Source organism: Cricetulus griseus (assembly GCF_003668045.3).
Source record: "Cricetulus griseus strain 17A/GY chromosome 1 unlocalized genomic scaffold, alternate assembly CriGri-PICRH-1.0 chr1_0, whole genome shotgun sequence".
Taxonomy (NCBI): domain Eukaryota; kingdom Metazoa; phylum Chordata; class Mammalia; order Rodentia; family Cricetidae; genus Cricetulus; species Cricetulus griseus.
Genome location: NW_023276806.1, coordinates 130,485,213 through 130,498,224, shown reverse-complemented (window position 1 = coordinate 130,498,224; position 13,012 = coordinate 130,485,213). Strand labels below are relative to the sequence as shown.

General features: G+C 50.6%; 1 protein-coding gene across 1 annotated transcript in view; it reads right to left on the bottom strand.

Annotated features, from left to right (window-relative positions):
* Window positions 1-13,012, bottom strand: part of Kif5a (kinesin family member 5A) — a 32,756-nt gene continuing 19,744 nt past the window's right edge. Inside the window, exons 14-29 of the mRNA XM_035451739.1 lie at window positions 13,010-13,012; window positions 12,588-12,734; window positions 10,782-10,970; window positions 10,218-10,335; window positions 9,833-9,897; window positions 9,631-9,740; window positions 9,021-9,122; window positions 8,400-8,460; window positions 8,097-8,168; window positions 7,853-7,957; window positions 5,018-5,234; window positions 4,665-4,818; window positions 4,284-4,363; window positions 3,792-3,819; window positions 3,325-3,436; window positions 1-2,216 (exon numbers count right to left, since the gene is read on the bottom strand). The exon at window positions 13,010-13,012 is cut by the window's right edge and continues 204 nt beyond it. Of these exons, the coding sequence (XP_035307630.1) occupies window positions 3,358-3,436; window positions 3,792-3,819; window positions 4,284-4,363; window positions 4,665-4,818; window positions 5,018-5,234; window positions 7,853-7,957; window positions 8,097-8,168; window positions 8,400-8,460; window positions 9,021-9,122; window positions 9,631-9,740; window positions 9,833-9,897; window positions 10,218-10,335; window positions 10,782-10,970; window positions 12,588-12,734; window positions 13,010-13,012 (1,530 nt within the window). The 3' untranslated portion in view covers window positions 1-2,216; window positions 3,325-3,357. The remainder of the gene's footprint in view (window positions 2,217-3,324; window positions 3,437-3,791; window positions 3,820-4,283; window positions 4,364-4,664; window positions 4,819-5,017; window positions 5,235-7,852; window positions 7,958-8,096; window positions 8,169-8,399; window positions 8,461-9,020; window positions 9,123-9,630; window positions 9,741-9,832; window positions 9,898-10,217; window positions 10,336-10,781; window positions 10,971-12,587; window positions 12,735-13,009) is intronic.

Below are 13,012 nucleotides of genomic sequence, written 5' to 3'. Positions count from 1 at the left end.
TTGCGGTTCAAGAAATAGATGAGACCCTGAGCCCTTGTCATGCTAAGTATCTTGAACAAGCACAGTACCATTAAGCCACCACCAAAGCCCTGTGTTACTTTCTATGTCTTCCTACATAAGACTTATTTTTAAAAAGTGTTTGACAATTGCCACTCTGGACCCTGCCCCCTCCCCGGCACCACTCTGATACCTGTTTCCATCTCTGTCGTCCCTTAATAGGTAAAAAGCAGAAACTTTCCCTTGAAGGAGTCACAGCCACGACAGCTGGTGTTTACCAGCAGTCACCCACACAGTTTTCCTTTTAGCCCTGGAAGCTGGACGACAGGCTGCCTTGCTGTGACAGAGTCACAGGTATCTGGATGCTCGGCTGTATTTCTTGGCTTAGGCTGTGTAGTGACCTCTGTTTCTGCAATTATCACCTTAGCAGATGGGAGGAAAGAGCTACCTGAACTAAAGCAAGGTCCTCTTGACTGCTGGAGGTGGGAGACCTAGGCTAAGAATGCTGTAGGGAGAGCTCTAGGTTCAAGCCCTCTGCCTCTATCACCTCTGAAAAATATGACCTGTCCCTTTCTCTTTTCTTTGTTTTGAGTCAGAGTTTCTCACCATAGCTCAAGCTATCCTGGAAACGACTGCATACTCTCCAAGCTAGCCTCAAATTTAGCAATTCTCCTACCTTGGCTTCCTGAGAGCTACATTTGCAAATGTGAGCACCACCATGCCAGGCTTTTTTTCTGAGGTGCTGGGGATCAAAACCAGGGCTTTTTCATGCGATAAGGGAAGCCCATCTGCCACTATGCAGCGCCCCCTAGCCCTGCCTCGTCTTGAAAGTGCACTTGGTACCAGATGGAGAGTGCAGAAAGAACTATATGCAGGGAGGAAGGTAAACTGGGAAAAAAGCCAGACTCCAGCTCCAAGGGAAGGCATCTAGAAACAGCTATTATGTCAATGAAATGGAAGCCCCAAACCAGAGTCAGAAGTGGGAGCACGGGCAGCCCAAAAAAGAGAAAGAGTGAGCTTCAACCCAAGGGCACTGCAATAGAAAACCACGTGGTAGTTCCCAGCCTGTTCACGCCCCAGACCCAGGTAACCCACCATTTCTGACTCTGCTCACTTGTAACTATTGGCACTATGGGCACAGACAGATGAGCAACCATTTCTCAGAGGTCCACCTTCTCAATCTTTCAGAATATTTTTTTTAAGTCAACTCTAAGTTCTGGTTGAGATACCTGGAGTAGAAAGTATCGAAAGAGGGTTGGGCCAGAGAGGGAAATAGCCCCTTGAGCAATCTATGCTCTCAGACTTTGGAAGGAGGGAGCAGAAAGCAGACTTCATGGACGGAAGTAAGCTCCCACAATCTCCTGACTCAGGTGAGGGGTATATGGAGGGGGCATGATTTAGCAACCCTTCTGCTGGGTTCTCCTCTGTGCTCTGTGTAAAGAGGGGGGTCTGTTTCTCTCTTTTCATAGATGCTAAGACATTCTTCTGCTTAAGGCTTTGTATGTACACTGTATATATGTGTGTGCGTGCATGTACATGTGTGTGTGGGAGCAAGGAGCGCAGCCTCCCAGCTCCCATTTTTTCTTTATCATCTTGTAACAGTGTAAGAAACGAGTATATGAAAGAAAAGAGGAAGACACTTCCCTCCTCACTAACGCCAAACGAGGAGGGGTGACTATGCTTAAAACCTGTTAAACACGTCACCAGATAGATACTGAGAGTACCACAGAGAGAGGAGAGGCACAGCAGCAGCAGCAGCAGCTTCTCGTGTATAGATACAGAATACAAAGGGATATGGAGTAAGAGGAGACAGCGACAGTCCAACAACACGGGCTGGGAAGGGAGCTAGTATCAGAGACCACAGGTTTTGCAGCATGCTGAGAGAAGAGGCCTCAGTCCCTCTTAGAAACTGGGAAAGAAAGAGAAAGAAGGCGGCATGAGGAACCAGCCGGAGGGAGCCCAGGCTAGGTGGAGGAACAGACAGCATAGGCACACACTTTGGTTTACAATTCTGTTCCTTTAACGCCAAAGCTACCCCACCCCCAGCCAGCCCAACCCCTGCTTCTCCATCCCAAGTTCTCTCCTCTTCCCCTCTCCAGTTCTCTCCTCCTCGTGCTTTTCTGGATGAACCACTATTCTGGAAGAGCCTGGGAGGGCTCAGCCTAGTGTAGCCCAGCAACAGACTGGTATTTTCTCTTGATCTTGAGTCAGGTAAGGATCTAATGTGGACACAAAATACCACTGTCCATCTGGGGGGTCTAAAGCAACCATGGCAAAAACCCTGGTGACACCAGGAAGGGGGGGAAGGGTCCTGTTGCTGCAAAGAACTTGGCAAGAGAGAGGTGTGGAAGTTAGAGGGGATGGAGATGGAAGGCAGCTGGTTTTCGTTTCCGGTGAATGGTATGGAGAGTACTGTTGTCACTAGCTGGAGGGACCAAGAGTCAGACAGCATCATAGTCTTTGGTAGCAGAATCAAGCAGACATCATCACCTTTACATGAGGCATCTTAGTTCAAAACATCTCCATGTTTCTAAGATTATTTTACGGTGGAGGAGAGGCATGATGGGATGTTCTCCCAAGCTCTCCTGTTACCTAAGATCTGTGGCTCTAGCTGTTGGGCAGCCTTTGCATTTTTAAAAGATGTGTGACAGTGACCCCTAGAGGTGGAAATCAGTACTGCTGTTACCACCAGCACCCAAGGGCGCTGGCATCAGGGTGCATGGGAGGTCTGGGCTGGATCTAACCTCCATAAGGGAAAGCGAGCTGATGTGTGATGTGGGGTTCTTAGTCAATGTTTTTGTTTGTTTTTGATACAGGGTCTCACTACCCCAGGATTCCTTTGAACTCATGATCCTCCTGCCTCTGAGTGCTGGGATTATAGGCATGTGACACTATACCCAGCTTGGCAGGAGTTGAAAGGTTCTGAGGTTTAAGGAAAGTAAAAGGGGAGGAGCTGGGGAGATGTCTCAGTCCTAGGCACCGGGGACTATGCTCAGATCCCCAACACACACAGGAAAGCCAGTCTGTCACCCCAGCACTGGGGGACAGAAACAGGCAGATGGGGGTGGGGACAGTCAGCCAGCCTAGCCAAAACAGCAAGCTCCAGTTTCAGTGAGAGACCTTGTCTCTAAGAATAAGGTGCAGTGTGATGGAGGAAGACACCCTACCAACCTCTGGCCTGTGTGCACATTTGAGTACACACACACACACACACTCTCTCTCTCTCTCTCTCTCTCACACATTCTCTCTCTCTCTCTCAAAATGATATAAAGAGAAAAGAATCAAGAGAAGAGACCAGGGCCAGAGAGGGAAGTTGCCTCAAACTACCTGAAAGTGCATATTGGTAGCCAGGAATGGGAGTTAGCTGGCTGCTGTCTCTTGATGGAGAGGGAAAAGCTTGGCCTGGTCCTCAGCCTCATAGCCGCATGGCAGGTCACTCCTGAAGAAAGAGACATAGGACAGTCAGCTCCATTCCTGCCTCGGTCAGTGCCCTGATAGCATGCCTGTGACATAGACAAGGGCAGGGCAGGGAAGATGCCTGCTTCTCAGAAAGCCTTGCCCAAGATCAGAAAGTTCCCAAAAACAGGAGAGAAAATACCAGATACGCACAGCATTCTCCCCAAGGTGTCATAACTGGAACAGGAAGGGGCTTAGACTAGGGGATGACATGAAGTGACCACAGTGAGTCTCATTCCCCCCTCCCCACAAAGTTGCAGGGAAGACCGAGTGGAGAAAAGTCATTCACTCTTCCTGGTCCCCACCAAGAGAACCCCAGGTTAGTGGAGTCTGGGTACCTGTTGTCGTTGATATCTGTGGCATTTCCTGAAGAGAACACCATTGAGAACACGCGGTTAGAAAAGGCTGGTGTGAGGAACAAACTTCAAAAGCCCTTCCCATCCTCCCATCCTGATGCCTCTAAGAAATGGGTAAACCTGGGCACTCCATCCTCAGCTCCTCAGAGCTGCACCAGTCAGGCAGAGGCAGGTGATCTCTGAGTTCCAGGCCAGCCTGGTTTAGGCTGGACATCTACATAAGGCTAAAGCTCAGACAGTGGGCCCATGTGGTTGTCCCCGTCCCCCCCCACGGCTCCCCCCCCCCCCGCTGTCTTCCCCCCTCCATCCCAGGGATGGAGTGCTGAGCAGCAACCACGCTAAGCAAGTGTTCCACTACTGAGCTCCACCCCGACATTATTTGATTCCCTGGCGTGGAGAAAGGTTCTGTTAATCTGCCATAAACACCTCTCAATTTACCCCGGGGATCCCATAGGCTAGACCTTTGTCACTCACCATTGTCCATGTTGGCCTTCTGGTAGGAAGCTAAGGGGCCACCAGATGTGGCTCCGCTGCTGGCACAGGAGTTAGCAAAGCTGGAGGGGACAGAATAGAGATGCAGTCTCTGTCCTACCCATTTTGAGAATCACCATGCCCACACTCCTCCCAAACACTCATCCTGTCCATTGCAAGGAAAGAAACGGATAATTGCGGAGATGGACAGGGAAGAGGGCGCCCATCTCCTAATCACACGCAGAAAGCCAAGGAAAGGGCTCAAAGCCATGTGATTTAGGAAAATAATTAAATTTAGATAAGCCAAGAGCTGACACCACCCTATGGCTTCTAGGTCCCAGGTGGCCTTGTGCTGGAACTCTAGCCACACCCATGGTCACTCACTACATATCTGAGGTGGAGCTAGGTGCAGCCTGCAGGTGCAGGTTTTGGTAGTTCTGGAAGAGGTTGTTGGTGTAACTGATACACTCCGGGCTCCGGGTGCCGTATGGGTTGGTGGGTGAGGAGGCTGGGTAGTGGCCAGGCCTCACAGGCTTAGCTGTGAAAGAGAAGAAACAACTGGGAAAGCTGTTGGTTAGTTACCCTGAGTTTCCCCTGGTCCCAAGGTCAACACCAGCAAAATGATGTTATCACCCTTTGGTGGGAAGGCTGGGGCTAGAAGCAAGTACTGAGTACCGAGGAACTGGCTGGATTCGCCCCAGGTGGTGATAAGGCCTCACCTACTGACACCCACTCACCAATCTGGGCAGAGTGGCCCCGCTTGCCGGAGCTCTTGTAGCGCACAGCTTCCTTGATGCGGTCCACCTCCTGCTGGTACCGGCGCTTGTCCTTCATGGCGCCTTCCTTGGCCTCCTTCAGTGCACCCTCCAGGGCCTTAACTCTCTCAGCCGTAGCCCTAAGTCGTTTTTCCAGTTTAGGAAGCTCACAACGCAAATCTGCATTGTCACGTACCAGCTGTGAAGTGACCCAAAATAGAGTCACCCAGTGGAGTGTGGGGGTTGGGGTAAAGAGAGAGAATAAAGGAAAATCAGGACCGTGTAATTTCCTTGAGAGACCACCTCCTTCCCTCTAGGTAATATGCAGTTCTATCAGATTCTCTCCGGCTCCCTACATTATTTTCTAAGCAGCCAAACCTCCTCCTACGGCCCCATCCCGGGTTCATCCACCTAGACACTCTCTCCACTGTATGTCACAGCCTGTGCCAGACCAACAGCTCCAGGGCCCCAGTAGGGATGAGATGCTGTGTGGGCATGCGAAGGGAGGACGGCAAGAGCACGTGACAGTCAGAGGGCGAATGTGGCTGAGAAGCTGAGGCAAGTGTGGTGCTGTGCAGAGCAGAAACTGGAAGCCAGGACTCCTTCGCAGCTACGCACCACCTCCCATGCAGCCACATATGGAGCTTCCCACGCTGCCACGCACGCACAGAACCTTCCACGAACAGAACCTTCCACGGAGCCACGCACGCACAGAGCCACGCACAGAGCCTCCCAAGCAGCCACCAGCGCAAGGAGACTCCCCCCCCCCCGCCCCCAGCAGCCACACAGGCACGGAGCCTCGGAGCCTCCCACGCAGCCATGCACACACGGAGCCCCCCACTCGGCCACGCGCTCGGAGCCTCCCAGGAAGGAAAGAAAATGTTTGTGATCGGATCGCACAAACATTTGTGCTCATTACCTTCACGTCCAAGGACCTCCCGGGCCATCCTCCCCAAACCCGTTTAAATTAGCTAGAGCATGACAGCAACCACCCTGCAGTCAGAAAGGCTCACAGGTCCTTTCGCAGATCCACACAATGACGAGGCACTTGAGACTACTAAGGTCAAGGCCTTGAGGGCCATGAGGGGAAAGCTGGGGACAGCTGGGTTGGTCAGCACAGCAGAGAACACAGTGGGGAAAGGGACAGAACTGGAACGTCTGTTCAGCTTTAGACGTCAGATTTTGCTGTACTGCTGGTTTAGGTTAACTGGGACAATGCTGAGTTTCAACAACCCCATTTCCTTCATAGACTCATGTCTGCTGTGTAGGACACGGTGTTTATCCTGTCTGCCCTTTAGGGGAGCACTTTTTGGAGTTTGGGACTTAAAACAGAAGCAGAATCTTTCAGGATGGAAAGGAGGGACTAAGCAGAAAGAAAAGAGGGAAGGGAGGGAGGGGAGAGAGAGAGAATAGAAGAAAAGCAAGAAAGGAAAGAAAAAATTAAGAATGAAAAGAAAGACAGGGTCATATACTATGTAGCCCCGCCTGGCCTAGAACTCACTGTATAGCCTTGGCTGCCCTCAAACTCTAGTTTCTCAAGTGCTGGGATCACAGGCATGTGCCACCATGCCTGGCCTCAGTTTGATAAATACTAGAGTTGGGCTTTGTGTAAACTCAACAAGCACTCTCAACCAGGCAACGCCCCAGCTTGCTTTTTTTTTGTAAAGATTTCCTAGCTGTTATTCAACTTTTTGGTGAAGATGTTATACCATTTCTTAGTAAGAGAAGGAAAGAAAGATAATAAATAGTTAAGCCCTCTGCAGATCCAAAGAACGCAAACCCAGCAGGCTTTGACCAAGTAGGGTTTGGTAAATTTCCCAAAGGACACACACTGAGTCTTTACTATGCAGGCACAGGCATCAAGCTGGGAAAAGGTGAGCTCAGCTACTGAGCATGAGTCTAGTTAGACAGAATCTAAAGGTGGACTTGAGAGGGAGGGAATGAAATTTAGGTTGGGGGTTATTTTGTTAGCCGGTGGAAGAGCCAGATTGTTCAACGCTTCTGCTGTGGACACACCAAACATTTCCTGTCCTTGTTCCTGTGGACTGCCCTTTCACTCACTCAGCCCATACCTTAGAAACCCAGTCTTCCACCTACAGAGCAGCAGCAAGAGGGGGACAGAGAAGCAGTGGCAACTCAATGCAGGGGTCTGACTGGCCCCTACTAGGGGGTCATGTGAAAAACATCATTTAATGTCCTGCATACCTGCCCCAGGTGGGCAAATGGAGTTGTTTTTGCTAAGAAAAACCCAATTCCCTTTGTCTTCCCTATACCCCTATCTGAAATCTAGTACTTTTATGCCTGACCCCAACCGCACCACAGTCCTAGAGATTGCCCCACAGGGCCTCGTGCAACCTAGGCAAGCCCTCTGCTCATAGTGACCTCAGAGCCCTCCTCCGTAGGATAGCCCTCCTCCATAGGATAGCCCTCCTCTGTAGGATAGCCCTCCTCCATAGGATAGCCCTCCTCCATAGGATAGCCCTCCTCCGTAGGATAGCCCTCCTCCGTAGGATAGACCCTGTGTCTCTGCAACTTCTACACATTTCAACCTCTTCCTCGGAGGCAGGGCTGGGACTTCCCCTTCACGAAAAGATAAGCTGAAACTCTGAAGAAGGGAGAACAGGTACAGAGAAAGATCAGTGTGCAGTGAGCACATGGATCCAGATAGGATACCAAGAAGGGGATCAGTGAAAAGAAGAGAAAGCTAAGGACTGCACAAAGCTAGCTGGCTCGTTCCAAATCCAAGGGGGGCCTTTTGGATTTGGGTAGCACCGGGGCCTTGCCTCGGGATCTCTCCATCCCCTTCTGGACGCTTACCTGTTTGTGAACTTTTGTAAGCTGTTCCAGGTTGTTCTCAAGAAAGGAGATCTTCTGTTTCTGGGAGTGAATCCCCCCACTGTCCTCGGGCTCCATTTCTGCACTCTGATCAGATGGAAGGGAAGAAAGACATGGCTGTCCTGAGGCCAAACCAAACAAACCCCACAGGGGACAGCAAGCTGGAGAATCCCAAGAAGGGGAGGAGAGTACTGGGTGGTCCAGGAGACTTGAGGATGGCACTCACTTTCTTGACTCGAGTCGTGACGTCTTGAACGAACAGCTTGCGAAGGTTGTGGAGGGTCTGGAGTTCCCGGGCCTAAAATGAATAATTCGAAATTGAGGATGGCTGGATATAGGGTCTGCCTTCCCCCTCTACAGTCATTGAAACCCTCAGTCTACAAGGTCAGATGGGTCGGTCACCCAGATGAGCAGTCACACCCTGACTATGCCACAGATTTAAGGTCAGGAGAAACAGACTAGTGAAAAGTGGGGAGGACAGGGAGCCACCTCCTACTCTGCTAATTTGGCACAGAGGGAAACCACTCACAACTGTCTCCTCCAGCCCCTTGAGGTCCTGCTTGGACTGCTCATGTCGCTCGTACAGAAATCTGTAGCAAGAGAAGTAATGGACAGACAGACAGACAAGAAAGACCCCTCAGGATGCTTCTCCCCCTACAGTCCCTTCATTTTTACCATTGTTTCTTACACAAATTAACCAGAAAGGAATCCTTAAAAGAGAGTTAAGATCTGATGAAAGGCCGTGATTCTGTTATTTACAGATATAACTACAAGGTGTCCATCCTTGCCAACCATCTTTTTCATGCTTATAACTAGCCAAATCCAAAGTTTCTTAAGACCATACCCTCTGTATTGCTTCAAGACCCGATTTGCATACTTAACAATTCTGACTGTCCTGGAACTTGCTCTGTAGACCAGACTGGCCTCAGACTCTGCCTGCCTCTGTCTCCTGAGTGCGAGTGCTGGGATTAAAGGCGTGCGCCACCACGCCCGGGCCTGGCAGTCATTTCTGCTGGTCTCCTTTCCTCTCTCCCCACCCCTTCATGCTTGCTTCCTGTGATTGTCCTCATAGAGGCCACCATGCGTCCATCTTGCATCTGTAAGTTCATCTGCATCACGGTCCCCAGCCTGCTGGTGAACATGTACTCACGTCAGCTCCTGGAGTTTGGCGCTCTTCTCATGCTCTTCATTCTTCAGCCGCTCATAATCAGCCTGAAGCTTCTCCAGCTCCAACTGCAGTTTCTGGTTCAGGCTAGTGAGGGCATGGAAGAGACAGAAACACTAAAAGGGAGAAAAGGGAAGCCCCACCCCTCAGGTATGGGGATAAACACAGCTACCATTTTCAGGAAACCATGGGACCCTGAGTGCTCCGACTATAAAAGCCTCAAAGACAGGGCTAATTCTAACTTTGTGTGTTTTTTTCTTTTTTTTTTAATTAATTTTTTTTCATGTGTGTGTTTTGTCTGCCTGTATGTCTTTGTGCTACATGAATGCCTGGTACCTGAGGAGGCCAGGAGAGGGTGTTGGATCCCCTGAGACTGGAGTTACAGATGGCTGTGAGCCACTATGTGGGTGCTAGAAATCAAACCCAGGTCCTCTGGAAGAGCAGCCAGTGCTCTCAACCACCTTTCGTCTCTTGAAGTTGGTCTTTGAAGTATGTCATTGTTGAGGAAATGACCTTGGACATTAAGGATCACTGGAGTGGCCACACGAGATGAGGGGACTGGAGGGACACTGGAGCCACCCTCTAGGACGCTTACTCTTTAAGCTCATCAATGGTCCTCTGTTTCTCATTGATCTCATCCCGGAGGCGGGCCAGCTGCCGGTGATGGGCCTCACGGTGATTCTCCATCTGCAGTTCCAGGGCCTTCTGCAAACAACCCCAGTCCTATGCTCAGAGCCAGACTCCGTGGCTGACAGTCAGCACAGCCCTTGCCCTGCCAAGCATACCACCCAGCTCACCTTCACTTCCTCTGCATCTTGTGTGTCTGGCTCCTTGTCTTTCAGGGCTACTTCATGCACAGTTTCTAAGCAAAAGAGGCAGACAGCTTCATGATTCCAGAGCTCCAGGCCTCGGGGGATGGGTGCCTAGGGATGTTCTGGGTTAGGACGGTCCAATGTGACCGACTTATCAGGGATGGGAAACAACAGAGGGTCTATGGTTCATATAAAATGAGCTACATGCAAAAGCCAGGCTACATGTTAAGTAGCATATGAGCGGACACTCAAGCCTATGCTAACCAAGAGGCTATTGGGTCATTTCTTCCAATGCAGATGACTTTCCTTTCCAGTCCCTTCTGGGACCTCAGATCCAATGGTGACTGGGACAGACCTAAGAAGGCCTCACCCTGCGCCTGAAGCTTGGCTAGCTCATCGCTCAGGGAGTCATAGGACTCTTCCAGGTGCCGTTTCTTCAGCTCCACACTCTGCATGTATTCCGTAAGCGAACGGATCTTGGCCTCGTGCTAGTAAGGGAAGGTCGAGGGCATATAGGAGACAAAGGGTACAAGGGTCTAGCACTGTAAACTGCAGCTCTCCTTCCATGCCATCCCCTCCTGCTGCACTCTCGATAACACAGGTCAGGGGCCATTCCTATGGAGATGCTTTCTGCAGACAATCAGATCAAAGGACAGTATTCCCCCCCCTCTCCCCGAGATTCCCACCCCTGGGCTGGATCCTCCCTAATATCATCCCAGTTCTTTAGGATCTCCATTGACCCAAGATACTGACATGAAGGTGGGTGTTGGGAAGTTTTTTGTTTGTTTTGATTTTTTCTGTGTAGCTCTGTACTGGAACTTGCTCTGTAGACCAGGCTAGCCTCAAACTCAGAGACCCAGCGGGCATGCGCCACCACCACCCGTCCAGGAGTTTTTCTATACCACAGAATAGCCTTTCTCACACAGACGCTCACCTGTGAGATGAGCAGCTGGCAGGATGACAGCTCCCTACCAGTCACCTCCATCTTGCGATGACATTCCACCTGGAGGTTCTCCAGCTGCCGACACCGCTTGACCACAGACTTAACCTCGGATTTGATTTTGCTGATGTAGAGTCGGGCCACTGTGAACTCCTCTTCGATGGCCCCACTGATCTCCACTGGCTGGGAGTGAGCAGAGGAGAAAGAGCTGCTTCTGAGGCAGAAAGCGTAAACCTACATCCTTCGCCCTTGCCTGCCTGAATCACACCCCGTGGCAGGTACTCAAGGAAGCTGGGAATTCCTGAACACCTTTTAGCAGGATGTGCTGACTAGTTTTATGTCAACTTGACACAAGCTAGAGTCATCTGAGAGGAGGGAACCTTGACTGAGAAAATGCCTAATAAGATCCCACTGTGGGGCTGGAGAGATGGCTCAGAGGTTAAGAGCACCGACTGATCTTCCAGAGGTCCTGAGTTCAATTCCCAGCAATCACATGGTGGCTCACAACCATCCGTTATGAGATCTGGTGCCCTCTTCTGGTGTGCAGATATACATGGAAGCAGAATGTTGTATACATAATAAATAAATAAAATTTAAAAAAAAATCCCACTGTGGGCAAGCCTATAAGGACATTTTTTTAATTAATGAGTGATGGGGAGGGACCAGCCCATTGTGGGCAGTGCCATCCCTGGCTGGTGGTCCTGGGTTCTATAAGAAAACAGGCTGAACAAGCCAGGGGAAGCAACCAATAATCAGCACCACTCTGCGGCCTCTACATCAGCTCCTGCCCCCAGGTTTGCATTCCTGCTTTTGGGTTCCCTCAGTAGACTGTGACTTGGCATATGTAAGCCAAAAACAGACCCTTTCCTCCCCACCCCTCTGCTTTTGGTCTCGGTGTTTTATCCCAGCAACTGTAAGACATGGCTCCTATCAACTAACATTTCACTTGGAAGCCTCCGCTGACATTCAGATGTTGGATTCTGAGAATCTTCCCTTCACCTTAAAAATTGACCAGTCTTTTGTTTGCTGCATTGCCCATGCCAGTCCCAACCCCTGGGTTTAGATGCTTTGCCTGTGTCAGCCTCTGGAGGACTGGGATTACAGTTGGACACCCTACACCAAGCTGGACTTTCTTTTGTAGATAAACTAACTCTGCCTGATAACCCCAATGGGTTGTCTTTTCTTTTCTTCTCTTTTCTTTGTTTTGGGGTTTTGTTTTTCAAGACAGGGTTTCTTTGTGTAGCCCTGGTGTCCTGGAACTCACTCTGTAGACCAGGCTGGCCTCAAACTCACAGAGGTCCGCCTGCCTCTGCCTCCTGAGTGCTGGGATTAAAGGCGTGCGCCACCACCTGACTTCCAATGGGGTCATTTTCTTATGCACAGATGTCATTCCCACCCTGTGTCACCTCCACCTCTAGACCCAGCCCTACAGGAATCAATCTCTCTCTTCTCTCTCTCCCCCCACTCTCTCTTCTGTCTCTCTCTCTCTCCTATATGTGAACCCTTTAGAATGTCTTCTCAGTTGTTCCTACAAATCTGTCTTTCTGTGTCTAATCTGAGGAATTTTTTTTTTTTTGTCAACTTAAAAAAAAGTGGACTCTGCTTGCCCAGGCTGGCCTAGAACTCTTGTTTTCCCTGCTTCAGTCTCCCAAATGCTGGGATTACAGATGTGTGGTATCACATCTGGTTCTTTCACCTGCCTTTCTCAGTACCCTAAAAGGATGGATTGTCCCACCACGCCTCTCTCCCCAGCGCCAGAGCAAGAGTACCCTGAACGGCACTGCCATGTCCCCCACTTACCAGCTTAATCTCACCATTGCCCACGATGACACTGAACTCACTCAGGTCCTTCATCAGCCCATTCAGCACCTCAGCGATCCGTTTTCGCTGGTGTCCACTGACCTCCTGGAGCCGCTGTAGCTCAGACTCCAGGGACAGCATGGTAGCCTAGGGACAGCCCCTAAGATCATTACCATTGCCATCCTCCTGCTCCCCTTTCCCAGAGCCTCTCATATCATGTAAGGCTCTGAGGGCTTCTATGGAGAGAACACAGACCCTGCAGAAGCCTCTGGAAGAGAGAAGGGCACATTGCAGAGGCAGGGCGGGGGAGGGCGTCTCGACACGCTGAACACCAGTGCAGGAAGAGCCCAGCATACAGCCACGGCAGGAAGCAGCGGCATTCTGAGATTAGGGCACCCTCAGGCCACTCCCCAGCCACTTACCAC